This window comes from Typha angustifolia, chromosome 11, assembly GCF_048772165.1.
Source record: "Typha angustifolia cultivar Huaian chromosome 11, ASM4877216v1, whole genome shotgun sequence".
Taxonomy (NCBI): domain Eukaryota; kingdom Viridiplantae; phylum Streptophyta; class Magnoliopsida; order Poales; family Typhaceae; genus Typha; species Typha angustifolia.
This window is the reverse complement of record NC_133249.1, coordinates 15462200-15488283: the sequence shown is the minus strand read 5'-3', so window position 1 is coordinate 15488283 and position 26084 is coordinate 15462200. Positions and strand designations below refer to the sequence as shown.

At 39.6% G+C, this 26084-nt stretch overlaps 6 protein-coding genes across 8 annotated transcripts; 4 read left to right on the top strand and 2 right to left on the bottom strand.

Moving 5' to 3' along the window:
- Nucleotides 1-242: 242 nt before the first annotated feature.
- On the top strand, nucleotides 243-4531 carry LOC140769707 (probable serine/threonine-protein kinase PBL21). Of its 2 annotated transcripts, none has more exons than XM_073110535.1 (5): nucleotides 243-620; nucleotides 706-872; nucleotides 950-1115; nucleotides 1699-2090; nucleotides 2689-4531. In XM_073110535.1, exons 1-5 carry the CDS (start codon nucleotides 521-523, stop codon nucleotides 2971-2973), a joined length of 1110 nt encoding a protein of 369 aa, XP_072966636.1. In that variant the 5' UTR covers nucleotides 243-520; the 3' UTR covers nucleotides 2974-4531. The 2 variants fall into 2 exon arrangements, with proteins under 2 accessions (XP_072966636.1, XP_072966635.1); XM_073110534.1 differs by having other exon boundaries at nucleotides 245-620; nucleotides 950-1139; nucleotides 2689-4527.
- A 1486-nt stretch (nucleotides 4532-6017) lies between these two features.
- Nucleotides 6018-9365, top strand: LOC140769706 (probable serine/threonine-protein kinase PIX13). The gene is made up of 6 exons (XM_073110533.1): nucleotides 6018-6136; nucleotides 6430-6782; nucleotides 7485-7620; nucleotides 7979-8121; nucleotides 8203-8326; nucleotides 8677-9365. The coding sequence occupies exons 1-6, from the start codon at nucleotides 6070-6072 to the stop codon at nucleotides 9135-9137; spliced, it is 1284 nt and encodes a 427-aa protein (XP_072966634.1). The 5' UTR covers nucleotides 6018-6069; the 3' UTR covers nucleotides 9138-9365.
- A 254-nt stretch (nucleotides 9366-9619) lies between these two features.
- Nucleotides 9620-11851, top strand: LOC140769704 (pentatricopeptide repeat-containing protein At2g17210). Its single transcript, XM_073110531.1, has one exon. The coding sequence runs from the start codon at nucleotides 9665-9667 to the stop codon at nucleotides 11846-11848; it is 2184 nt and encodes a 727-aa protein (XP_072966632.1). The 5' UTR covers nucleotides 9620-9664; the 3' UTR covers nucleotides 11849-11851.
- Nucleotides 11852-11893: 42 nt separating this feature from the next.
- LOC140769705 (catalase isozyme B-like) lies at nucleotides 11894-15318 on the bottom strand. Its single transcript, XM_073110532.1, has 8 exons — nucleotides 15191-15318; nucleotides 14991-15087; nucleotides 14446-14723; nucleotides 12962-13738; nucleotides 12782-12871; nucleotides 12413-12480; nucleotides 12243-12336; nucleotides 11894-12138 (listed from the first exon to the last, which is right to left on the bottom strand). The coding sequence occupies exons 1-8, from the start codon at nucleotides 15203-15205 to the stop codon at nucleotides 12079-12081; spliced, it is 1479 nt and encodes a 492-aa protein (XP_072966633.1). The 5' UTR covers nucleotides 15206-15318; the 3' UTR covers nucleotides 11894-12078.
- A 4077-nt stretch (nucleotides 15319-19395) lies between these two features.
- LOC140771004 (U-box domain-containing protein 15) lies at nucleotides 19396-22216 on the bottom strand. The gene is made up of 4 exons (XM_073112351.1): nucleotides 21860-22216; nucleotides 21649-21765; nucleotides 20889-21314; nucleotides 19396-20805 (listed from the first exon to the last, which is right to left on the bottom strand). The coding sequence occupies exons 1-4, from the start codon at nucleotides 22178-22180 to the stop codon at nucleotides 19756-19758; spliced, it is 1914 nt and encodes a 637-aa protein (XP_072968452.1). The 5' UTR covers nucleotides 22181-22216; the 3' UTR covers nucleotides 19396-19755.
- Nucleotides 22217-23257: 1041 nt separating this feature from the next.
- Nucleotides 23258-25811, top strand: LOC140770867 (cyclin-B2-2-like). 2 transcript variants are annotated; one of them, XM_073112181.1, is made up of 10 exons: nucleotides 23258-23355; nucleotides 23498-23564; nucleotides 23662-23821; nucleotides 23956-24076; nucleotides 24169-24309; nucleotides 24471-24560; nucleotides 24650-24871; nucleotides 24958-25056; nucleotides 25152-25330; nucleotides 25430-25811. In XM_073112181.1, the coding sequence occupies exons 2-10, from the start codon at nucleotides 23507-23509 to the stop codon at nucleotides 25572-25574; spliced, it is 1215 nt and encodes a 404-aa protein (XP_072968282.1). In that variant the 5' UTR covers nucleotides 23258-23355; nucleotides 23498-23506; the 3' UTR covers nucleotides 25575-25811. The 2 variants fall into 2 exon arrangements, with proteins under 2 accessions (XP_072968282.1, XP_072968281.1); XM_073112180.1 differs by having other exon boundaries at nucleotides 23336-23395.
- The last annotated feature ends 273 nt before the right edge of the window (nucleotides 25812-26084 follow it).

Here is a 26084-nt window from a genome sequence, read left to right as displayed (position 1 = left end):
AAAGTTTAAATTTAAAAATTTTCTTTATCAGTTCTATCATCTATGCAATCAGTTTCAAACTTATTGGAGCTGGGTTTTTCCTTTAGATGTTAATTTTTAATTGAAGAGTAATTTTTATAAAATGGATTCTTCCACAAAACCTCCTACTATGAGGGATTATTGCAGATAAGGTATCTGCAAATATATTCTTTCTACGTACTATTTTGCAAATACTTTCCCTGCTCTTTCTTATTTTCTCATACCGCCCTCTTCCCCTCCCTCTGTCTCTGTCTGGCTGTCTCTCTCTCTCTCTCTGTCTCTCTCAATGGCGAAAGAGAGATTTGAGGGCGATAACTGCTTACTATTGTTAGAATCTGCTCTCGCTATCTCCATGCGAGATTTGCCTTGTATTTTGTTTACAACCCCCTCTTCTAGGGCTAAGTTTGGTAAACGAAGAGAGAGAAACGCGCACAGGGGGGGTGTAGGTTCCTAGAGTTGGGTTTCCTCTGTTTCGGTGTCCGCATTAGGGCCCCGGAGAGAGATGAGCTGCTTCTCTTGCAGCTCTCGCCATAAGGATCCTCGCAAGAGGATCGCCTACACCAATGCATCACAATCCTTGTCTCGCGTTGTCGACACCATAGGTACCATGCCATTGCCCTCTTGGTTTTTGATAAAATACCCCAGGGATTTCTATATGCCTGTTCTTATGCCCTTCTTGGCTTGAAGAATGTGAAAAGAACAATCTTTCTCCGGATGGCGAGAGAAGTGGCGGTGGCGCCCATAAATTCACCTTGCGGCAGCTCGCAGCCGCCACTGAGAATTTCCGTGAGGCTAATTTGATAGGGGAAGGTGGGTTCGGGAGGGTCTATAAAGGGCATATTAATTCTGGCCAGGTGACAACTTTTTTCCTCCTATTTTGTCTATGTTTCTGAGAAAGAAGTTTTGGTTTTGACGATGTCTATGTGAACAGATCGTTGCGATCAAGCAGCTCAATCGGAACGGGCAGCAGGGGAGTCAGGAATTCCTGGTTGAGTGCCTAATGCTTATAATGTTGCACCATACAAATCTTGTTAGTTTGATTGGATACTGCGCCGAGGGACAGGAGAGGCTCTTGGTGTATGAGTATATGTCACAGGGTAGCTTGGAATATCACTTATTTAGTGAGCTTCCTCTCTTGTTAATATTAGTTTCACTGATCCCGTGCGTGTGTATGATGCTAATGCATTGATTTAATTACCAATGTTGTCTTAGATCTTTGCCCAAATGATGATGGTTTAGCAATGTTCCTCTAAACCTTTCTTCTGCTTTCTTGTGATTATTAATGTGCCTAAGTGATGATGCTCTTCCAAATTTTCATAACTGCCAATGTTCCAGTGATTTGCAGTCCTCTTGTGGTGACTTATAGTGGAAAAAGAGTTTCTGTTGTAAGCATTTGTGACACCACCGTAGATAGATTTAGCGTTTCTTGCTGATTTCTGCTATTCATCTGCTATAGATTTTACAAACATATTATTTGCCTACTCTTGACGCCTTTGGCCATTTATTTTGTCTGCATCTTTCTTCTCTATAATTAATGGCTTGATTGTTCTCCTATCTACATAACAAGGCTATCCTGTGTAACAATGACTTGTGTGATTCATGCTTTATTATCAATTGCCACGTTATTGAATCTATGAGTTCTTTTTTTGATTATTTATTCATCACAACCTCTTTCTTCAGATTTGCCTCCTAAGAGAGAACCACTTGATTGGAACACACGGATAAAGATTGCTCTCGGTGCTGCCAAAGGTCTCACTTACCTGCATGACGTAGTTAACCCACCAGTTATTTACCGTGACCTGAAATCTGCTAATATTCTGTTGGATGACGAGTTCAACCCTAAGCTCTCTGACTTTGGATTAGCAAAACTTGGACCTGTTGGTGATGATACTCATGTTTCAACGAGGGTTATGGGAACATATGGCTATTGTGCTCCTGATTATATTATGAGTGGTAAGCTGAATGTAAAGTCCGACGTATATAGCTTTGGTGTGGTTTTGTTGGAGCTAATCACTGGAAGACAGGCATTTGACATCTCCAAAGAGTTTGGCGAGCAGAAGTTAATAGTATGGGTAGGTTATTGCGTTATTTTTATTTCCTTTTTTAATGAAAGTGTTTTTTTTTTTGGTTCCTCTGAAAAGAGCTTCTGAAAAACCAGATGCAATATAATATCAATGTAGCTTTTCCAATTGATCGAGTGATTAACGAAAAAAGTACGAACCTTCTGAAGTTCCAAATCAGGAGATCAATCATTCACTCATATATATTAACTAACCAATTATCACTTGGTTTTAATGTTTTATGCTTCCTTTCTCACACTACAGTTCCTTGATCTTTTCCCATGCTGCAATGATGGCGAACTTTCACTAGAATAAACAGGAGACTTCTGTTTAGACTGATTTGCACTACCAGATATTATGATTACGGTCTAGAAGATAATTGAATGCCAGAATTCAAATTTACATCAGACAAATCTAGTTGGAAGGCAGCCTGTGGAAGGATCTCCTTATCTATCATATCTGTCTTATCTGCATTTTATGCCCCTCCTAGTTGTGTGGAGAAGAGCAGTTCTGGAACTAGATACATTGTCATGCCGAAGTCATTCTATTTCTCTGTATCTGCTACCCTCCACCTCTTATTTGTCTGATAACAATGAACTTTGTTTTGCAGTCACGTCCTTTCCTCAATGATCGTAGAAGATTTGTTCAACTGGCTGATCCGTTGCTGCAAGGGCACTATCCACGGCGTGCCTTATACCAGCTATCAGTTGTTACATCGTTGTGTCTCCATGAGAAGCCCCATATGCGGCCCACCATGAGTGATGTAACTGCTGCCATCGACTATGTGGCATCTCAGCCCTACATTCCAGGGACCAACTGTAGTACTCCTCCACTGTCGCCTCCGCTAAAGGATGTCAGTTCTTCTAATAGGAATGAAGATAACAAAGAAGACTAAAATCACTTCCCAGCAGATATCACATGCGAAAAATCAGGTGCAGTATGATTCAATATATCTACTTGAAGCTGGTAGATGTGTGTCTTTTCTTTTGTTGGTTTTCATCACTCATAATAATATATATTATGGCCATCAAGATTGAGTATCTGAAATATGCACTGCTTTTGAGTCCAGACCAAGGACATTGTTTGATGTAAAGTGCAAACTTCTATGCGTGTCTGGATAAGAAGCAAAAAAAGAAACTGCCATAAGAATTTATGTTGCATCCCTAGGAGAGAAGGGGAAAAATGGTGGCAGTTTTCTAGAGACTCTAGTTATGATTCATGAGTTCAGTCTATCTTTGATAACCAAGGACTGAATTTAGGGATGAATCCTCCATCAGATAAAAGTTCTGTTGATTCGAGTTCAGCTTCTGGCTATCCATAAACTCCGAAGTGATCTCAGTTTTTTCCTGGTGACTAGACCTTCTAGTGTCATTCTTTTTGTGACAACTGATCAGGTGTAGTTCTGTTTCTACCATTTCCACTATGATGATGAGCAATCTTTGTTCCTCAATTGCAAACCTCACAAGTTAGAATCTTATTGAGATGTTTAAGATCAGTTGCTATCTTATTTCTCTCCTTCCTCAGGCAGTCTGCAATATATTCCTCTGCTTGCATTTCTGATAATCTGGACGAGGGCATCTAATAATTATTGAAACTATTAGGTTGCTCTCTGAGAAATTACTAACTCGTCAAATAGATCACCTCTTGGATTCAGTCAACTTTTCGCTCTCTGGTTCTACAAGTTCCTAGTCATTTTATATTCATGATTACATATGATTGTAGGTGTGGTATGCCAACCTCCTCCATAACTAATTCTCTCAAAAGTCCATTCAAAGTTGGGAAATAAATTGGTCAACAAATACTTCTGCACTTCTACCATCAATTAGGAGAAGAAAAAGGCCAAGTATTCCATAACCTCCTGAGAAGGAACTCCTCGTCTCAATCAAATACTGCTGGTGGATGACAAGCATCCAAAGTGAACTTGAGATTTATGGCAATCATTCTATTTCTCCCTGCACTCTTTATTACTGTTAGAATTTGCATATGAGTCATACCCAACCTTGGGACAACTTCGAAATCATTTACCCATCAGCTTGTCAAAGAGCTGACAAAAATGCCAGTTAAATCTGAGGAAAGATCAAAGTGTTGGACCAAGAAAATCCAAAAGACTGATGCCCAAAAGAAAAGAAAAAAAAAATAGCTAAAAGAGGATGAGCTCTTAAGACCACTCAGAATTGTCATTCTGGTCCCAATAAATGGTTTGTATATTGACAAGATTATGTGCATTGTGGGCTCCTAAGTCAACTCTGTTGTTGAGAAGTTAGGCCACTATTTTTGATTTCTTATACATATATTTTAGAGAGAGAATAAAACTTTATGCACAAATATTTTACAAATTGTGAGTTGATAAATTGCTACATCATTTTATTTGTAGAATATTATGTTTCGTGTGTGTGTACGCACACAATATTTATATCCTCATATACTATCAAAGATTTCAGCAACTCAGTTTGGTGTTGAATTAACTCTTCTGGCGTGGTTTAGATTCACATTTGCAAGTTGGTTGATAACTATGAATAGTGCCACAAGCTTTCATACTATTTTGTCCAACAAGTCTTACTTGTTAGATAGAGACATACTAAAGGTCTTTGGCACTTTGAAAAATAAATCTAAAACTTGTACTGAGTACTTGGTTGTTGTTCTCTTACCCTTCTAGATAATTAGATTAGATTAGATTAGCTTTTTAATTAAAATAAAATCAGTGAGACTCTGCTCTTGCCTACAAGCGTCAGAAGAAGATCACAAATTATGAAAAATAAATAACAATAATTATTAAAGAAACATTCTTTCCAAGTGGTCAAACAAACAAGATAGGTATTTATTTAACTATTAAGCATGATAACTATATAAAGTGGAAATATAATGACTACATATATTATATTAATTCTATCAACTAAAACTGAAATGACCCACTTGAAGGAATGCTATTATACTGGCATGAAGCTGTAATCCTCTAGTGGTAGTAGTTTGATAGATTTCTATATCTTTTAATTAAATTTTTTTTTTCAAATAAAAAAGTAGTCAAGGAAGACCAAATAAACCAAAGACCTTGAAAAAAAATCTGGTTAAAATTATCCTATTCTGACAATATATAAAAAATCTAACCCAGTTTTCAAGCCACTCCAATTGGTCTGAATGTGAAATTGGAAACTCTCTCCCTAACCTCGTGTTCTTAAAGAACAAGTCCATGGTCAATCTCATGTGCTTCCCTTTGCCCACAATTTGTCAACCTCAATGTCCATCTAAAATATTAATTATTCTTTTACTTTATTTTCATCTAAATTAACCACTCTGGACTTCATTAATAACTTTTATAATATATATATATATAGTTAATTAAAGCTCGTAGGCTAAGTGAGTTGATTAATATAACGCTAATTTTCTTTTCCAAATACAAAGCAACACTTGCATCAAAATATGTTGATCTCTGTTTCATTAATCACTTTATTTTTTAAAATTAATTAAAATATATAGGCATCTAAATTCTAAAAGCATATTAATTCCTATTTAAAATTGAGAATAAAATTGTACTCACAAATACTAAAAGTATTTGATAAAGACCGATGATGTATTAATTATGATGTGAAAAGAGAAGAAAAAAATAATAATAATTAAAGGTTAATAAATGCCACGTCATCATTTTGGATATTTACCGCTCGCTTTTATCTTTGAATTGAAAGTATTTACGTCTTATTACCGGTGGATTCCAATTCGTTGACTTTGTTGACTCGAATACCAGAGACAAAGGATTTACGCTTAGATTTTAAAATGGGCTGCGAAAAAGGCGCATAGAATCCAAATCTCCTATCCTTGCTACCTTCCCTTCTCCTTCCTCTCTCCTTCCTCGCCATCCTTTTTGCTTCTGTTCTTGTTTTTTGTTTTTGTTTTTGTTCCATCTCCTCTCCTCTTCTTAGAGATCGGTGTTAGAGAGAGAAAGAAGGGTTGGGGGGGGGGGGGGGGGGGGGGGGGGGCGGGCGGGGAGAGAGAGGATATGGGTAATTGTCTTGCTTCTCGTTCGAGATCTCCAAGTCCGGTGAACACCAGACCATCGAGTCCAGGTAAGAAGATCGATTTAGAAAAAAAAGAAGCTTTTTTTTTCTTTTCTGTGGGAAGATTCTTCTTTTAGTTTCTATGGCGTCAAAGTTTCAATTTTTCTGGCTTTCCTCTGTGATGGTTGAGTTTAATTTCGTGCTTGTGATAATTATCTCCCTTTAGCCTAAATAGAAGGGGAATTTGGGGGTTTTTTGTTCATTTTTTTACTCAATAACATAGTAATTAGTTCTATATATCTGTTAGTCTATAATGGGTCTATGAATTTTGATGAAAACTAACTCCTTCGCTTAAATTACAGGGACCTCGAGGGCCATTAGTGGTAGTAGTACGACTACCACCACTGGGAAGCTTTCCACCATTAGCAGTAGCACCTTTGGGCTATCTACTGGAAGCAGCGTAAGCGCCGACGAGGTGTTTCCGGAGGGCCGGATTCTTCCGGCGCCGAACCTTAGGGTCTACACTTTCGCCGAATTGAAGAGCGCGACGAGGAATTTTAAGCTTGATACTGTTCTTGGAGAAGGTGGATTTGGGAGGGTGTATAAGGGATGGGTTGATGAGAAGACCCTGAATCCAACCAGGAGTGGCGTTGGAATGGTAGTTGCTGTAAAGAAACTGAACCATGAGAGCATGCAAGGGTTGGAGGAATGGCAGGTGAGTCTTCAATTACAGTATTGTTGCTTTAAGAGATTGATGTCTCATTATTTTAATTTTGTTACCAACTAGGTTGCTCATAATTTTGGATTCCTATAACTTATTTGATGAAATGCCAGATTGACACAGTAGACCTCTTTTCTTTCTTAATTGTTGGAATTATGTTCTTTCAAGTTCTTAACTTGTGCAACTATTAGGTTGTAATTGATTCACCCCTTTTTGAAGTTATGCATGTAATGCACTCGCATTACCATTAGAGGTCCTATTAAGTCGGGAAATCTGCCGAGTGAAAGAAGATTTTCTTCTCTAATGCAAACTCAATCTTCATCTCTCTCTCTCTCTCTCTCTCTCTCTCTCTCTCTCTCTCTCTCTCTCTCTCTCTCTCTCTCTCTGTGTATCTATCTATAGATCTTTGAGTGTATAAATGATCCAAACCGTTAGAATGCACAAGAGGTTCAAGGTCCCGAGTTGAATCTTTGAGAGAGATGGTCATGAGAGCATGACATCTCCCTTAGCAATGCTGCTAGAACTTTGCATAAGCTATCGAAAGGGTCAAATGACTAACTTTAATTATCTTCATGCTGTTTGCCACATGATTAAAGTATTGATGCTGTAGACTATTAGTATAGTAAAGTTGCATGTTCTTAATAAATAATGATGTGTTTGCTCTAATTACCTTTCCTTCGTCTCTTATGGTTGCAGTCTGAGGTGAATTTTCTAGGGAGGCTTTCGCACCCCAACCTTGTCAAACTCTTGGGGTATTGCTGGGAGGATAAGGAACTTCTGCTTGTATATGAATGCATGTCAAGAGGGAGCTTAGAGAACCACCTTTTCCGAAGTGAGTCCTGAATCCTAATGTCACTAACTTGGTCTTGCTATTAAGATAGGACCAACACAAACTACTTTATTTATATTGCTTAAATTGCCTATTGGTCAATAGTTTGAGAAATATCAGTTTGCTGATAGATGATGGCAAATGGATGGTGGCATGTCCTTTTCAGATATGAAACGTCTTCTAAAATATTTTATGAATCGAGTTTTGTAAGAGAGAAATTTACCGAGTCCTTTTGGAATGCTTCATTGTGCAGCGTCATGATTGTGGATGTTGTTAAGGAAATTAACCATATTCTTTAGATCTCATAAGTACACATTTTTATCATTTTCCTGTGTAAGTAATGACTGTCATTTTTGGACAGGAGGGGCAAATTATGAGGCGCTGTCTTGGGAACTCAGGCTGAAGATTGCCATTGGTGCGGCTCGAGGACTTGCTTTCTTACATTCATCAGATAAACAAGTCATCTACCGAGATTTCAAGGCCTCCAATATCCTTTTAGACTCGGTTAGTTTCTCGCTTACAAAACTCTATGATCTCTTTCAGAATATGACACACTAACTTTGCCACAACCATTTTCTTGTGAAGAACTATACTGCAAAGCTCTCCGATTTCGGGCTGGCTAAGCTTGGGCCATCCGGTGAAGAGTCGCATGTCACGACCCGAGTCATGGGCACCTATGGATATGCAGCTCCAGAGTATGTTGCCACTGGTATGTTTTGCCCATTGGTCCCTACCACTACTGCACGTAATCTACTAAAAATTTGATTAAAGTTGTATACTGGACCACTAATTGACCCACGCCTCCATGTGGGACCAGAAGATACCTTACCCATCACACCATCCTCTCAAGTGGCTGATCGATCACCAACAGTAGTCAAATGTTCTACTTCTTGATGAAGACCAGACCACACTGTTACAGTTTGCACAGCACTCATTCATCCATTGTCTTTTGTCACTATAACTACAACAAACTCAAGAGACTTTTTAAGAGCCATTATTTTGTTGATCTTGAGTGAAGTCTCTTTTCATAATGTGCTGATAGAATTGACATCCAATTAGGCCATCTCTATGTGAAGAGCGATGTCTACGGGTTCGGTGTTGTCTTGCTGGAGATGCTCTGCGGTAAGCGGGCGTTGGACCAAAACCGCCCTAGTGGCGAGCAGAACTTGGTGGAGTGGGCAAAACCGAGCCTGGCTGATCGGAGAAAGCTGGCTCGACTGATGGACCCGAGGCTGGAGGGGAAATACAACTCGAAAGCAGCTCTCCAGGCGGCCCAGCTTACGCTAAACTGTCTGGCCACAGAACAAAAGAACAGACCCTCTATGAAAGAAGTTGTGGAAACACTCGAGCAGATTGAGGCCATGAAAAGCAGATGGAAGGATCCTAAAGATACCTCGTCACAAACTCACAACCATGGTCGAACTCGTACAACTCAGCGTTCACCGCTACGAAATCCACGGCATGATCATGCTGGGGCACCCTCTCACAGCAGTAACAACTCTCATAGAGAAAGACGATGATGCTGAGTTTGGTTTCATTCCATTATGCCTGTACAGCCAACTCAATTTTGTATTTGCAGCTTCAAGTCATTGTGGTTAATTGCCATAATATATATATATATATATATATATATATATATATATATATACATATAGATGTTTGTATTGATCCTGATGCTTGTAATCTATATAAGAGAAAAAGAAAAGAAACTGTTATCCTTTATGCAATTGTAACTTTTTTTCATTAGAAGCATGGAATACATGAAGACTGAAAAAAAAATGTGATTATTCTATCTAATTAACCTCTATATTATGAATGAAACACTAAAAAATTTAAAATATTTTTAATATAGGTGCTCTCATTAATCACTACTCACTCTTAGTAGAAGAGTTTTTGATTGACTTTTGAAATGAACTAAAATAATCACATAATGTGGGGTGTGAAATGAAATAAAAATCCCAAATTTAAATCATCCGAGCGCATATCACCATAACAACCGAATTTTGACGTTAAAAAGGTTCAATTTTTACGCTGCTCTTCTCTTTGGATGCGTGCTCGGACACTACTCTCCTCCCATGACGCTCTTCTCCATTACCGTGAAGTGAAGAGATCAACTCTACACTTCGCCTCCGAGCTCTTCCCATCCATCTTCAAATCATGTGCTCTCTCCCAATCCATGGAGCATGGAACCCAACTCCATGCCGATGCCGTGAAGCTCGGATTCGACTCTTTCACGTCCACCACCAACTCCATCATGAGCTTCTACATCAAATGCGACGTGATGGAATCGGCAGTCACGCTCTTCGATGTCTCCGTGAACAAAGATTCCATCACATGGAATGCCCTGATCCATAGCTTCTTCAGTCGGGGAGATTATGGCGTTGGATTGGAATTATACAAGCAAGCTAAAGTTCATGGCTTTAGACCTAATGTGTCAACTTTGGTACTTGGAATACAAGCTTGTTGGAAACTGGATGCTGCTGAGGAAGGTCTTGGACTACACGGGCTTGTCGTTAAAAATGGATATTTTACAGATGGCTCAATTCAGAACTCTTTGTTGAGTATGTATGGGAAATTTCAGGACTTGAAATCTGCACAGAATATGTTTGACGAAATGCCTGACAGAGATGTTGTCTCTTGGAGTGCTCTGATTGGTGCTTATGCACAGAGTGAGCGAGCTCTGGATGCGTTGCAGCTGTTTAGGGAGATGTTCAGCAAAGGTGCGGTTGAGATGGACGCACTTTCGGTGGTTAGTGTTCTTCAAGCTTGCAGCATTGTTGGGGATATCAACCAGGGAAGATTGATTCATGGGCTTTTGATTCGTAGAGGTTTCGAGGCTGACATTTTTGTGGGGAATTCAATTGTTGATATGTACTCGAAATGCCTTGATGTGGATTCTGCCTATATTGCATTCAATCTGATGACTGAGAGAAACATAGTGTCATGGAATAGTATCTTATCAGGATTGGTTCATAGTGAGAAATATTTAGAAGCTTTAGAGTTGTTTGATTCAATGAAGAAGGTTGGAGTTGAAAGTGACGAGGTGACTCTTGTTACTATGTTACAGTTGTGCAAGAAGCTTGGGCAGGCAATGTGGTGCAAGTGTATTCATGCCATGGTCATTCGTAAATTATATCTCTCTAATATACTGCTATTGAATTCCTTATTGGATGCTTATGCGAAGTGCGAGCTTGTATTTTTGGCATTGAAACTTTTTGAGCGAATGGATGAGAAGAATGTGATCACATGGAGCACGATGGTCACAGGCTGTGCACACTGTGGTAAGCCTTGTGAAGCAATTGCCTTCTTCATTAAGATGCAGCAGGAATTTGGCAGACCCAATTCTGTCACCATGCTGAGCCTCATTGAAGCTTGTACTAGTTCCGTGGAGCTGAAGCTATCGAAGTGTGCTCATGGTGTGGCCGTCAGGAACTGTTTTGTGTATGACTTAGCTGTTGCTACTGCATTACTGGACATGTATGCAAAGTGTGGAGACCTGGATTCTTCAAGGCAAGTGTTTGAGATGATGCCTGAAAGAAATGTGTTAACATGGAATGTGATGATAGGGGCACTGGGGATGAATGGCCACGCCTTAGAAGCTCTTGCTCTGCTCGATGTGATGGTATCAGAAAATGTGGAGCCTAACGGAGTCACGATGCTTGCAGTATTATCTGCCTGCAGCCATGGAGGTTTAGTGAAGGAGGGTCTCTCCTGTTTCGAGAGGATGACGCAGAGCCAATCACTCCGTCCCCAGTTAGAGCATTACTCGTGCATCATCGACATGTTGGCTAGAGCTGGAGACCTTGAAGGTGCCACAGAGATCATACAAAGAATGCCTGAACAAGTAAAGTCAGTCCCTGCTGCCTGGGGTGCTTTGCTGAGTGCTTGCAGAAGCCATGGCAACTATGAACTTGGTCAAGGGGCTGCGTCCCGTGTCCTCGAGCTGGAGCCGTCAAACTCCGCCGGCTATTTGCTGGCTTTGAGCTTGTATGCAAAAGGTGGACTGGTAGAGGATTCAGCAAATATGAGATTGCTAATGAAGGAGAAAGGAGTCAAGATCATGAGCGGCTACAGCTTGGTGCATGTAGGGCAGAGGTGTCATAAGTTTGTTTCCTGGGATGGATCTCATCCTGAGAGCAGGGAGATCTATTCCATGGTAGAGCTTCTTCATTGTTATATGAAGTGGATTTGCAAAAATGATTCGCCCAACAACTTGGACATAGAATGGTGATTTGAATTCTTGATATATTATCTTTATCAACACCATAGCACAACGTCATCAATCACATATTTATTTGCATTATTACAGTTTCATATCATACAAACAATTTGCATGAGCTTACATCACATCCTTTATATAACAAGTTATCCCTTACATCATTCATACGAGATAACCCATCCTCCTTGTTTCATTAGATATTACTATGGCTATGGCCATTTATTCCAGATTTGCAGCTCTTTTTACATGCTTGGTTTCATGCTGAGCCGATTTGCTAGCTTCTCACCCAGAGATGTGTCACACTGGATCCATGTTGAGCATTAATCAATAAAACATCGCCATTAGTACAAATGTGAGAAACTTAGCCAGGCCAGTTAACAGAGGTAGGGATGATTCAGAAATTTACCTGGGACCAGTATGAGATCCAGATTTCGCGGAGTTCATCCGTCACTCTTGGATCAGAGAATGTTTCAACCAACCGCTGGACAAAGCGCTCTTGCCTAAAATTTTATGAGTATTGCAAATCAGCGAGTTGGTTGTTTGTGCGTCGAAACCCATAAATGACAAGGAACAAACCTGGCCTGATCAAAGGACCGGTATCTCTCTCCAGGCTGCTTGAAATTGTTCTCCTTATCAATTATACACTGTTCATCAAAGAAGCATCAGATCTCATAAACTTCTAACAGAGTAGTAAATAAAACTTATGATTGACTTTTGACAATTCAAGGAGTATAACAGATATCATCATCCTTCCCTTTAGTGAGATATACTAATGCATGGAATTCCTAGAATGAAGCTGGAAATGTTATGTAATTATGAAGCAAAAAAACAATGTAAGTTTTGGTCCCCAAGGCTGGCGTGACTGTCAGCTTGATGAAATACATAGTAGGGATTGATATCACCAAACTGATCAAGAAGTACACCAAACATGCATCGGAAACTTACTTTCTCACGCCTCCCAGTAAGAACGCGGGATGGAATTGGGAACCTCTCAGCATGTTGAACAGGATCAAACCTTGAAGGGAAATAGTTAACCTGAAAAACCAAAATTAGTTAAAAATGATAGGGAACTTCCTCCCTCCTCCCACATCAGACGACAAAGGTAAAATTGGAAGAGCTCACTACCTCCTCGTCTCTGTGCATGAAATTCATAGAGCCATCATGGTGGTTATTGTGGTGAGCACATTTCGGTGCATTCACTGGAAGCATCAAATAATTTGGCCCCAGGCGATGCCTCTGAGTATCAGCATAGGAGAAAACTCTTGTCTGGAGTAGTTTATCATCTGAGTAGTGGATCCCAGGTACCACAATTGCTGGGCAGAAAGCAAGTTGTTCATTTTCGTTAAAGAAGTTATCGATGTTCTTGTTCAAGACCATGCGTCCAACGGGCTGGAGAGGGATGATGTCTTCTGGCCATGTCTTGGTAACATCAAGTGGGTCAAAATCAAATCTATCTTCATGGTCAGGATCTATAGTCTGAATGAAAAGCTTCCATTCTGGATAACTTCCAGCTGCAATAGAATCATACAAGTCCTTGGTGGCATGGCTGTGGTTGGTGCCTCCAACAGTCACAGCTTCATCCTCCAGCAAGCACTTCACACCACAAGTTGGTTTCCAGTGAAACTTGACATATTGAGCTTTTCCATCCTTACTGATCAGTGTGTAGGTGTTCACACCAAAGCCATCCATGTGCCTATAGTTAGCAGGAATGCCAATATCATCAAAGAGAAAGGTAAACATATGCAAACTCTCTGGGTGGTGTGAGAAGAAATCAACAATTCTCCAGTTCTCTTGGATGTGGGACTTTGGATTGGGTTTCAGAGCATGGATCATATCAGGAAATTTAATTCCATCACGCACGAAAAACACCGGAAAGTTGTTTCCAACAAGATCAAAATTACCCTGAGAAGAAATTTAAAAACTACAGTTATCAGTCTGAAATTTAGCATTTGCTGTATACAATTCTTCTTTTGTATTATTCTACAGAAAATATACTCTTCTTGACAGAAATAAATAGCTTAGATCATGATAGCCAGCCCAAGTATACAACTTGTGACTGGGAGAAATAAAAGACATCGCCCCTTCTATCAAATTCTAAGAAGCACTATGCAAATATAATTCTGTCAACAGAGGACTGATGAGCTATTTGCCATGAATAGAAGAACAGGACAGGGGTACCCATCTACCAAAATTTTCTCTGTCGCATGTAAAAACTATCATAAAGCTGCCACAGATTAACCAGAGAAGAGAACAACATAACATAATGAATAACATCGACTCCATAGATCTACATACTGCAGACTTTTCAAATTGTTCTACTGCTACATGAAATTCGTTCAATGTACGTCGATGGCGACAGAATAAAATGCAAGAGAGGTTGCGGCGTAAGAGCAGGTGCTAAGTGATGATAACATAAACATGGTCAGAGAAACCAAACATGCTTATAACACGATATATAGCTTAAATCTTCTCAAATATCTGTTTAATCATATATCAAATTAAGAAGGAAAAGGAAAAACTGAATCAAGAAAATTCTCCTTGAACCAACTCATAAACAAATAGGCGAATCCAGATTTTGGGCAACATGCACAGAGATGGACAACATTTACCTCCCTAGTATAGAACTTGACGGCAAAACCACGGGGATCTCTCAAGGTTTCCGGGCTCCCACGCTCATGAATAACAGACGAAAAGCGAGCAATCACCGGCGTCTGGACTCCCGGCGCCCGAAGGAAATCAGCACAAGTCAGATGAGAAACATCATGAGTCACCTCAAAGAAGCCCTTGGCACTAGCTCCCCTGGCATGAACAACTCTCTCCGGGATGCGCTCCCTATCAAACTGGGCAATCTTCTCAATTACATGATAATCCTCAAGGAGGATAGGCCCTGCATTAGAAAATAATAATAATAATAATTCCAACAAGTACATTCATAGATTATATCAACTGCATACGATTGGAGTCTCCCTCCTATATCATGAGCAGCAAACCAACGAAAGATGGCGAATACCTTCAAACAGTATACCCTAATTCGATACCCACTACCGATGATCCATAAAGATGGCAACTTAAATAATAACAACAACAACAAAAAAGAAAAACCATCAAGGAGCCAACAAAGAGTTCATAAATCGATCGCTGATCCATCACTTGCCTCGAGAACCGACGGTGAGAGAGGAATTGTTATTCCAAACAGGCGCACCGGAGTTGGTGGTCCAGAAGTTGGAGTTGTGAACGCTCGATGGGCGATGCTGCCATTAAAACACATTAAAACAAACACACATAGCGATCCCACTAGTATGATTAAGAAAAAATAAAAATCAAAACTTTATGTTCTAAAACGATGGAAGATACCTTGTATGGATCCATTTCTTCTTCTTCTTCTCTCTCTACCGAATCGGATAAGAACAATAACTCCTCCTAATCTAACCCTTATTTATAGGGAATAGAGTGGGAAAGCTTGGAGGTCGTCCTTTAATGGCGGTTTGTGCCCCACCAAAATAAGTATAAAATCGTTTTAAAAAAGGTCTAATTCTAACCGATAAGTAGAAAGAGAAATTGTAAGACATTTTTCCTGGTCAAGAGGAGTAATAGATCACGAGTTTAGATGTAATTATCCTTTAGAACTTTTGGTCAACGAGCTATAATTGGATTATAGAATATATTAGATGGAAAATTGCATCTTATCTATCTTAATTAAAACCTAATAATAATAATAATGAGATGAAAAATAAATAGCCTAACAGGACACCAGAGCCCACGGATTCATATGGGTAGTTTGTTTGCGTGCATGCATGAATGCCACCTTGTCAGCTTATCTTTTTTATTTATTTATTTATTTATTTTGAGCTTTTCTAGAATACGAGGTAGGAGGGTTATGTCCTTTTCCTAGTGATTTGGTGGGACAAAAATAAAAATAAAATATTGTGGGGATTAATCTTCTTGGCATTTCTGATTGAGACCTTGAATAGATGGTATATGCTGGGACAAACATTAGATCACGGTCATTAATTTGAGAAGTCTGGCATGCTACATAACTTATGTTCATTACATAATTAGTTCTATCAAAATGAGAGAATTATTGGATCAAATTCCCCCTTTTTTTAGAGAGAGAGAAGTAGAATTTCTACTTGATTATGCTCTTGTTAAATTGGTGTTTGGAATAAATTATTTTAACCATGTGAGCAAATAATATCTACTTTATCTTTTATTATGAAAAAAAAAATACTTTGGCTTTGATGGGACTTAGACGTATGGTCATTATATTACATATATATACAGAAGTATTTAGATCTCACCAAATTTTAGCTAACATAATAAGCCGTTTAATCTAAGTTTCAAACAGTGTGTATCGACGAGCTATTACTCTGAATTAAATGTCACTTTAAGAACATCACAAATGTATGAAACATCTAGCTATAAATTGACTAATTCCACAAACTTGTAATGTACTTTCCTAGCTAATTTGCATCACATGTATAATATTCATATTGCTATATAAAATGACCTCGTTCACCGGTTGAATAAGGTTGATATTAGTATTAGTTATTTTGATTTCTTTTACTAGTATGTATAAAAGAGTTTGTTGATATAAATTATTCTAGTGTTTAGTTATATATCAATCAAATGTGTAGTGATTATCTTTAATATCATATAAATTTCATCGCCAATCACGATCCTATTTCGTCACTGATCTTGACACCAATTGACGATTGCTGACAATCATGAGAACTTTAAAATAATATTTTGATAAATAATTAAAATATTTTTTATAATAAATAAATGAGAAGAAAAAATAAGAGGAAGAAAAAAAAGAGTGATTGAAATGTTAGTGGATCAAAGTGATGTTTCTTTTAAGAATAAAATAGTAATTAATAAATATAAAAATATTAGATAGAAGAGGTTATGAGAAAAAAAGAAAATATTACTATACTACTATAAGCCTAAGTGTTTGTTTATTCGCCATATAGTATAAAGAGGCTTATATTAAAATAAATTTATTCTTATTTCAGACAGGAGGCATAAGTATGAGCAAAAGATAGCAATGCTGTAAGTCAGTGTAATCTGGCTACAAATATGAAGGATTGATTGCACTCTTGTGCATGTAAGATTAAGCAATATGTTGAGTAACTCATGGCAATAGATCAAGACCAGGACAAGAAGCCAAAGGAGACCAAAAAATTGATGAGTAATCTGAAGGTTTTACAGCAGACTTTTACTGATTCTTTTCATTTATTAATTGATATAACGAGGATTTTATTGAAAATTTTAAGTTATTACTTTTTCCATTTAGACAAGAAATTTTAAGGAAATTGTTGAAGCAAAGAATTAAAATAAATAAATAAATGAGGAGCGTCGGGTGCATTGTAAGAATAAACGAGCATTAGTCGAGATTGGAAACAACATTAACGTGTATCGGTCGAGATCAGAAACAAAATTAAGGTAATACTGCATACATCTTCCTTACAGATCAAGAAATAAAAACAAACATCGTGTCCACTATTTGACCACAACTAAGCGAAGAAAAAAATTCAAAATGTTGATAAAATTATCATTTAGGGTTCAAAAGAAAGAAAGAAAGAAATTTGAAGCTTTCCTAATATAAACTATGACACAAAATATTGGAAACCATACCTTAAAATTTCCTCTTAAAATCACTTCATTTTACAATATCACTCCAAAAAAATAATAATAAAGAAAAGGTGATACAATATCAATCACAAGGTAAATGATAAAAAGCATTTAGTAAATAACACTAAGTTTGAGATCTATTCTTCTCCTTCTCCTCCTCCTTCTCCTTCTCCTTGCCCTCCTCCTCCTCATCCGGCGGCGGCGGAAGGTTCAAGTCTACCTCAAACCTTCTCCTCTTCGCCGTCGTCGAAGGCGCCGCGACATTTTTATCTTTGACCCCTTCTTTCTCCTTTCCTTTCATATAACACCCCTTCTTGCTCTTATGACTCGCCCTATGCCCTCCTAAAGCTTGCCTCGTCTTAAACCCCGTCTTGCACAACTCGCACCTGAACAACTCCCTTCCTCTCCCCTCCTCCTCCGTCTCCGCCTTCGCCTTCGTCTTCACCTCGCTCTCCGACAGCATCACCAGCGACGCCGCCGCCTCCTTCTCGCTCCCCGACTCCTTCCTCGGCGGCACCACGCCGCGCCAGTTCCTCTCCGGGTGGCACCGCATGTGCCCATGCAGGGCCTTCGCCGACTTGAACGACCGCTGGCACACCGCGCAGCGCAGCGGGCCGTCGGGCACTCTCCGCCGGCGCTTCTCGCTGGGCTGGGATGGAACAGTGGAGGAGGAGGTAGGGTCAGGCTCCTGGTCTTGGTCTCTGCCGCCGTCGGGGTCGGCGGAGATGGCCGGCGTGGGGTCGAGTTCGTGGGTGGACTTGAGGGGGCGGTTTCTAAAAGGATCGTCGTCGTCTCCGCCGCCGCCGCCGGAGGATAAGCCGCCGAGGTGGTGGTGGTGGATGACATGGGGGAGAGGGATGCTCATAAGTATGTGTTTGATGAGCGAGAGAGATAGATAGAGCAAGAGAGAGAGAGGAAGTTTTAGGGTTTTGGAGTATTTGGAAGGGAAGTGGAGTGAACCGCTACGTCGATTCGTTACGTGCTCTTTTTATTATTATTATTATTATTATTATTATTAATTTTATTTTTTGTGGGGTTTTTATTTGTAGTATTTAACGGAGAGGTACTAACGAGGAACGGAACGGTGTGAGTACCCAGCAATGACCTTAACTAATACTTTAACACAAGTAACTATAAGTAAAATGACAAATATGCCATCCCATCTGAAGAATACAAACAGGGGCATTTTTGTCAGCACAGCTGAGTTGTAAATTATCGACAACATCTCAGGGTACACCGTGAGTACTCCCAGCGTATTTTACTTCTAAAAATAAATATTTTCTCTATTTATTTATTCTCTCTCTCTCTATTTATTTTTGGTCAGCAGTTGTGTTTGCTGGATACCCCCACGACGGCACGTAACGGTTATTGGGAGCGCATGGTGGTGGACGCAGGGGAAACGTTTCCCGGCGGGAAGAAAGGGAAACGCGGTTTGGGCTAATTTAGGAAAGACCTTTGAGTAGATCTACTGGGGGACACTCAAAAAAGGAGGGAACGAGAATATTTGCTGAGCTAATTAGCTTGGGTTGACTTCGACCGAATTAGAAAGTGTGGGAAGTCCAACATTAATTAAAAGTGTCGAGGAATTGGATAAATAAAAGGAAAGAACAGCAAATATTAGCTAACTACACTGTAGAACTATAATGGTGGGAAGCTTCTTTCTTTAATTTCATCTTATCCTAGTGATTCACACCCAGCTGCAGCAGCTGTTAGTCAGTCATTAACGATGATTTGAAGGAAAAAAAAAAGAGTTAATTAATTTCGTAGAAATATAACCCAAGTTGGAAATAATAGGGGTAGCATATTGGTGTAGGTAAACCGTTATAGGAGGGTGAACTATAATTTTTCTTATATTTATTTAAGCCAGACATTTGGTTTCACAGTTCAAAATAGATCATCACCATTATCATAGTAAAAAGCCTTTTTAACAAGAGACAATGTTACATGAGGTTACAATCATAGTGTTTATGGATGAGATATAGCTTTTACTTAAACATATAACAATTTATTGCTTATGAATAATAAATACAGAACAGGGAGGTGTGCAGAGCTGAGGCAGTAGACTTGAGAAATTGTACGTTTCAGCTGCGTTCCAGGGAAATTGATACTTTCTGTATTACTCTCAGCAGTCTCCAGATTCATTGCTTCACTTGAGAATGATCCGAAGGTAATGAGTCTGTTTATATTGAGTGAATCCATGGCTGCACCATTAATTGCTTCTTCCCACAGTGAAGAATTAAGATAGTAGAAGATCAAGTATTACATTTATTACTTGAAAGTCCTGACCCTCATGGAATTTGTTCACAATTGTGTATAAGCTGCATTAGAGAATTTGCCTTCCTTTGAGCTCTATTTGTTCCACTTGATGCTACCTCAGATAGATGATCAGATATTCCAAACCTAAGGGCAGCCAATACAATGGACGAACTATTTGAACTCAATTCAAGAAGAACAGCAAGTGCGCATTCTTTATTCTTAGGTGTTCCTTCCTTTACAAGCCCTACAAGGGTTTCAATGAATGACAACTTCCCTATTGCATTGCGCCCATCAGGATGTGATGCCAAGAGGAGAATAATTGAGAGCGCTTCGTCGACCATACCCAGGTTCTTGTCATCCAGTACTTGAAGAAGAGTTGCTATGATATCTGCATCAATAGCTTTAGCTCTGTTTCTGTGATCTAAAACCAAATTGAAGAGAGCAGTGGCAGCATCCCTTTTGCCTCTAATAGTGCCATTTTGCAGGAGATGTACCAATGGAGGGATACCGTTCAAATTTCCAATCGCTGTCTTGTTTTCATCAAGCATAGACAAACTGAATAAGGCTGCAGCAGAATTCTCTTTCGCCTCCACAGTTCCAGTTTTCAGGACATCAATTATAGCTGGAATTGCTCCTTCTTTAGTTATGAGCTGCTTGTTCCCCTCATCGATAGATAAGTTCAATAAAGCAGTGACCGTGTTTTCTTGGATCTTGGAGTCAGGGTAGTGAAGCAGGCTGATGAGAGCAGGAATTCCACCATTCTCAGCTATCAAGATTCTACTCTCAGGGTTCTCTTTAGAAAGCTTGCGGATCTTCTTAACAGCCCTTCGCTGCACATCAAGATGAATAGAGGACAGATCATTAACCAATGATGAGATCTCTCCCTTGGGATCTGCAGGTTCGGAGTCAGAATCTGTCTCTCTTTTCTGCAGTTCAACTTTATTCTTCTCACACCACTGAAAAATTAAGTTCTTTAAAGCATAATTTGGTGCTAGTGAGAGGTGAGCTAATGTTTGTCTGGTCTTGGGGCAGGTTCGATGGCCAGCATCCAACCACTTTTGTATGCTTCGTCTTTCATATGTCTGAGATGCATGATGCAATGCATTGTCAGATAGTAATACAATCACATAGTAAGAAATTCACATCATTAAGCTGTTTAAAGCACCTGTCCTGTGGCGACAATAACTGGATCTGACATGATCTCCAGGGATATTGAGCAAACGAACTCACTTGGAATCATCAAAGATGGGCACTTCTCGAGATATTTAGGCAAGGTAACATCACTAAAAGCATCATCTTCTTCAATACCGCAAACTAGTTTAAATGTTTCCATAAGCTCTATAATCTTTTGAGTACTTCCAGCACTTTGGCCATTTCTTTCATTTGCAAGCTTTTTAATAGCCATTGTTTCTGCCCTTAAATCTGCTAGAGTTTGTAGCTCTAACTTTTTCCCCAGCCTCTCTAGTATCGCGCCATCTGCATTTCGGTCCTCCTTGTTCTCGAGGATTACCATCAGATCCATAGCAAGCTCCAAATCCTGGCTATCAGTTCTCCTCTTAGACCTCTTCAGTTGCAGATTCATTAGCTCAACCTTGAAAAAGGAACCCCCAGAATAAGTATATGAAAATATACAACGATGAAAGACTAGGATTGTTCGAATTAAACTTTAGATGAACTATCTCACAACCAGATGATAGAAAGGACAGTGCAGTAACTATGAAATTGTTTGAGGACAATGTAAATAATGTTCATATACAGAGTGCACTCATTTGAAGCTAAATTGTAGTTAATCAAACAACTCATAATGAACCTCTCCCATTATCCAGACACTGCTTTCTGCTTTCTTTTAGACAACAAACTTTTCCTAATATATTGGTAACATGAAATCCCAATGCTTCTATTAGAGAACGAAAGAAAAGCCTTACTTGTTCCTTCACTTCATCCGAAACACCGAGGTCATCATACGGCATCCCATCCAACGCTTGATTCACTTTATCATATATCGCACGGAATCTCGCTGTCACCGCCTCGCTTTCCAAGGCCTGATGCAAAACAATAGAAAAGATCCAATCTTTTAACAGAATAAAGATCATAGAAGAGAAGTTTATACTTCGATCCGACTTACAAAACGCTAACCAGATAGATCTTGCTCCCATCGTGGCAAATCCTCAGCAGCCTCTTGGCGGCCGCGAAGGATTTTGCCAGCAATCGAAGCCGCGCGTACGCGCCGTCAGAGATCGGAGCCCCAACCTCCTGGATCTCTTCGAGGAGAGGGACGAGAAGCATCATCCAACGGACGAGATTGAAGCATTCCTTCCTCTGTGTCCTCCTGTAGCCGTTGAAGGATCTCACCGACTCGATCACATACAATAGCTCGTCGATCAGCTCCTCCTCGTCTAGGTCCCTCGTTACCTTCTCCTCGCCACCGCCGATTCGCTCCACCGCCGCCGCCGTCATCGTCTCCTCGATCAAGCTCGCCTTCAGAGAAGGATCGCGAAGGGATAGTGTCATGTGAGACGACACAGAGAAGAGAGAGAGAGAGAGAGAGAGAGAGAGAGAGAGAGAGAGAGAGAGAGAATGAAAACCTAACCCTAGGGGAAAGAGGAGCCGGGGGGGTGGGGGGAGGAGAAGAAGGGGGGAGGAGGTGGTTCGGTGGAGGCGGGAAAAAGGACCGGTCGAGAATGGTTTTCGCGCGGTTTCGGTTGCTGAATTCAAGGTGAAATTTTGCACACGCACCCCCCTCCATGCTTCTCGAATTACAATTTCATCCTCCTAACTTATTCTGGGTGGTTATTTGACATAAAAAATCGTAATAAATGGACAAAGGCAGTTGCATTAAAATCCTCACCTTGCCTAGAATTACATTTCAGTCCTCCTAACTTCTCTAGAGAAGTTATCTATCAATCTGGCAACGCATATTCAGTTAAAAGGAGTGTGTTTATTACAACTGCCTCGGAAGCAGCGACGATCAGGATTAGGAGTATGCTGTCTAAAACACACCACTTAACTCATAAGATAATCATATATATTTATTTAGCAGTAGATCTCATAAAACAGCAATAGATTTATACATAATGACCTTTTCACCCAACTATATATATATATATATATATATATATAGTTATATCAACTACATCTATGAATTATAGTTGGGTTAGTTCAGTAATCCGTTTTCCTTTCCTTACTAATCCACTCCCCACTTTATCCACCAAAATCATTACTAGTAACAAGATAAACTCACGCAAGAAGAAGACCAGGTTGAGTGGGGGGAGACGAGAGAAGAAGAAGATCGATGGCGACTGATGCAAGCAAAGCATTGGAAAAGAGCTGGCCAACTTAAAACACTTAGAAGCAGTGGTGGGGCCGGCCGGCCCCCTTAGCCAAACTCGCATAGAATTTGAAAGCACATGCCGAGATAGCCGTTGAGAACCCACGCGTATCATGCCTCCACCTCCATCCAACGGCTACCGTTCACTAGCCGTTGGATTTAAATGAAGCCCCCTCTTCGGACATATATCCGTTATTCCCGTCACCTCCCCCCCTTTCTTAGAGAGAGAGAGAGAGAGAGAGAGAGAGAGAGAGAGAGAGAGAGTCTGGGGGCAAGGTCAGCTTGGAATCCTGAAATTTTGAAGGTTTTGATCGATTTTATGAACTGGGTCTATGTTAAATTGGGTGCTTTTCTTGGATCTGTCATCAACTGCACGAAATTCTTGATTTCGATTTGATTGTTGGGTTTTTGTTCTTATTATTTATTTATTTATTTTGGAACTATAGAGGTTGAAGATGGACAGATCTCATGGGAACAATGTTGTAGGCATGGTTAGATCAGCAAGATCCCAAGGTATTTATTCTTCTTCTGCTTTTTAGTCTTTCACCGATAACTAATCCTTAGTGGAATCCTAATTACTTCTTTCCCATTTTACAAAATTCTCGAGAAGGTGTTCCAATGGAGGGTGTGAAAGCTTCCATGGAGATGGGGATCACCAGTCGAAGGGCACTAAGAGACATCAAAAACCTTATGGGCTCCTCTCTTCATCCAAGTTCTATGAAAGATTCCAAACACTGCGATGCATTCTTCGGAAATCGCCCTATAACAAAGTTCGAAAACTTCTTCCTTTTTTTTTTCCAAAATCTCTCTCTCTCTCTCTCTCTCTCTCTCTCTCTCTCTCTCTCTCTCTCTCTCTCTCTCTCTGTTAGTGTTCTAAACTCGATAATGGAATGCTTTTATATAGAAAGTATGCAGCATCGATGGGGAGCTCAAATACTTTTGATACTTCCATTGCTATAGATGTGGAAGAATACAAGTCAGCTGAGGACTTGGACTTACCAATGATATCTGAGATGGAAGAAATGGTTAGCTTCTAACTGGCTCTTCACACAAATTTAACTCTTTGATTTAGTATCTCTAATGAAGAGATTAATTGTATTAAAAACAATTCCTTTAGGTGAACTCTGAGCTAAAAGAGATTGAAATGGAAGATCTAGAGGAGGAGATGGTTCCAGATATTGACACCTTTGATTCCAACAATCCCCTTGCTGTAGTTGATTATGTCGACGAAATCTATAAGTTTTATAGACAGACTGAGGTGAATTTTGTTGCATCTTTTATTGAATTACCCACTGCCATCAATTTTATTTTAGTACTTCAGCTAATTACCTTGTAAGGTGATGATAAGTCTTAACACTGATGATAATTTTTGCTCCCAATTACCAAGTCTTATCAACTTATCATGCATCAATTCTGTAGGACTTGGGTTGTGTCTGTCCCAATTACATGTCAAACCAGCTTGACATTAACGAAAAGATGCGTGGAATCCTGATCGATTGGCTCATCGAGGTGAGAACTCCGGCCACCATCACTACTGAACTTGATTTCCAGCTATAGAGAAATACTTATTTAGCTCATTAAGCTTTCTTTGCTTGCAGGTGCATTACAAATTTGATCTTATGGATGAGACTTTGTTCCTCACTGTGAACATCATAGACAGGTTCTTAGCAAAACAAAATGTAGTGAGAAAGAAACTCCAGTTAGTCGGAGTTACCGCCATGCTTCTCGCATGCAAATACGAGGAAGTGAACGTTCCGGTGGTCGACGATCTAATCCTCATCTCCGATCGCGCTTACACAAGGGCTGAACTTCTCGAAATGGTAAAGAATTTTTCGATAGTGCATTGTTGCGACACAAGTATAATATAAGGAGTTCCTTAAGCTTAATATCAATTCCTTGAAAACAGGAGAGGTTGATTCTCAACACCTTGCAGTTCAACATGTCTGTACTAACTCCTTATGCTTTCATGAGAAGGTTCCTCAAGGCAGCACAGTCTGACAAGAAGGTATTCTTGGCTAATTAACTTAAAACAAGTAGTACTTCCCTTAGTGATGATTCTTGAGACTAAAAATCTTAAAAATCCTCCATGATTTGAGCCAGTTAGAGCTCATGTCGTTCTTCGTCGTCGAGCTCTGCCTTGTCGAATACAAGATGCTCAAGTTCCGCCCTTCTCTGCTAGCGGCGGCTGCAGTATATACAGCTCAATGTACTCTTGAAGGTTTCAGGAACTGGAGTAGGACTTGTGAGATGCACACCAGATACACTGAGGATGAGCTGCTGTAAGCTTTCGAAATTTATCATCATCACTTTCTTTGGAGATATTAACACTACTTCAATCGATCAATAAGCACTAAATTTTTCTTTAACCCCCTTTGCAGAGAATGCTCTAAGATGATGGTAGAATTCCACCAGAAGGCAGGAGAAGGAAAGCTCACAGGAGTTCACAGGAAGTACAGTACATTTAAGTATGGATGTGCAGCAAAATCAGAGCCAGCTCTCTTTTTATTGGATCCAAGAATCTAGTGATTGCTATTCAATGCAATCTTTCAGAAAATTGATTCAGGGGATTTACTGAGTGATGACAAAGTGTAGACTATATAACTCCACAAAGAGGTGGACTTGTACAAGTTCTAAGTAACCCTTTATCTAGAGAGAATTTATCTAATTCTTTGTGATATGTAACCAGAATTTATCATATAAACAATGGGATGAAGCACACATTCTCCCAGGAAAGTTGATTCACTTCTGTTTGAGATTGGTTATACCAGTATTTATTCAGATGCTATTCAGCAAATGTTGGATATGGAATAATATTAGATTCCTGGAATAATCTTCTAGAATTTTAGTTTTTCTTTTGTCTTCTTTTTTCTTTTAAGAAATCCACTATTTGAAATAAAATTATTTGTCCTTCTCTAGTTGACATTTGAGATAGGAGTAATTTAGTCATTTGCTATTAATGTGTGTGAACTGTTGTTTAGTACTACCCACTTCAAGAAAAAAAGTGAAGAAAAAGGGGGGGAAAAAAAGAAAAGG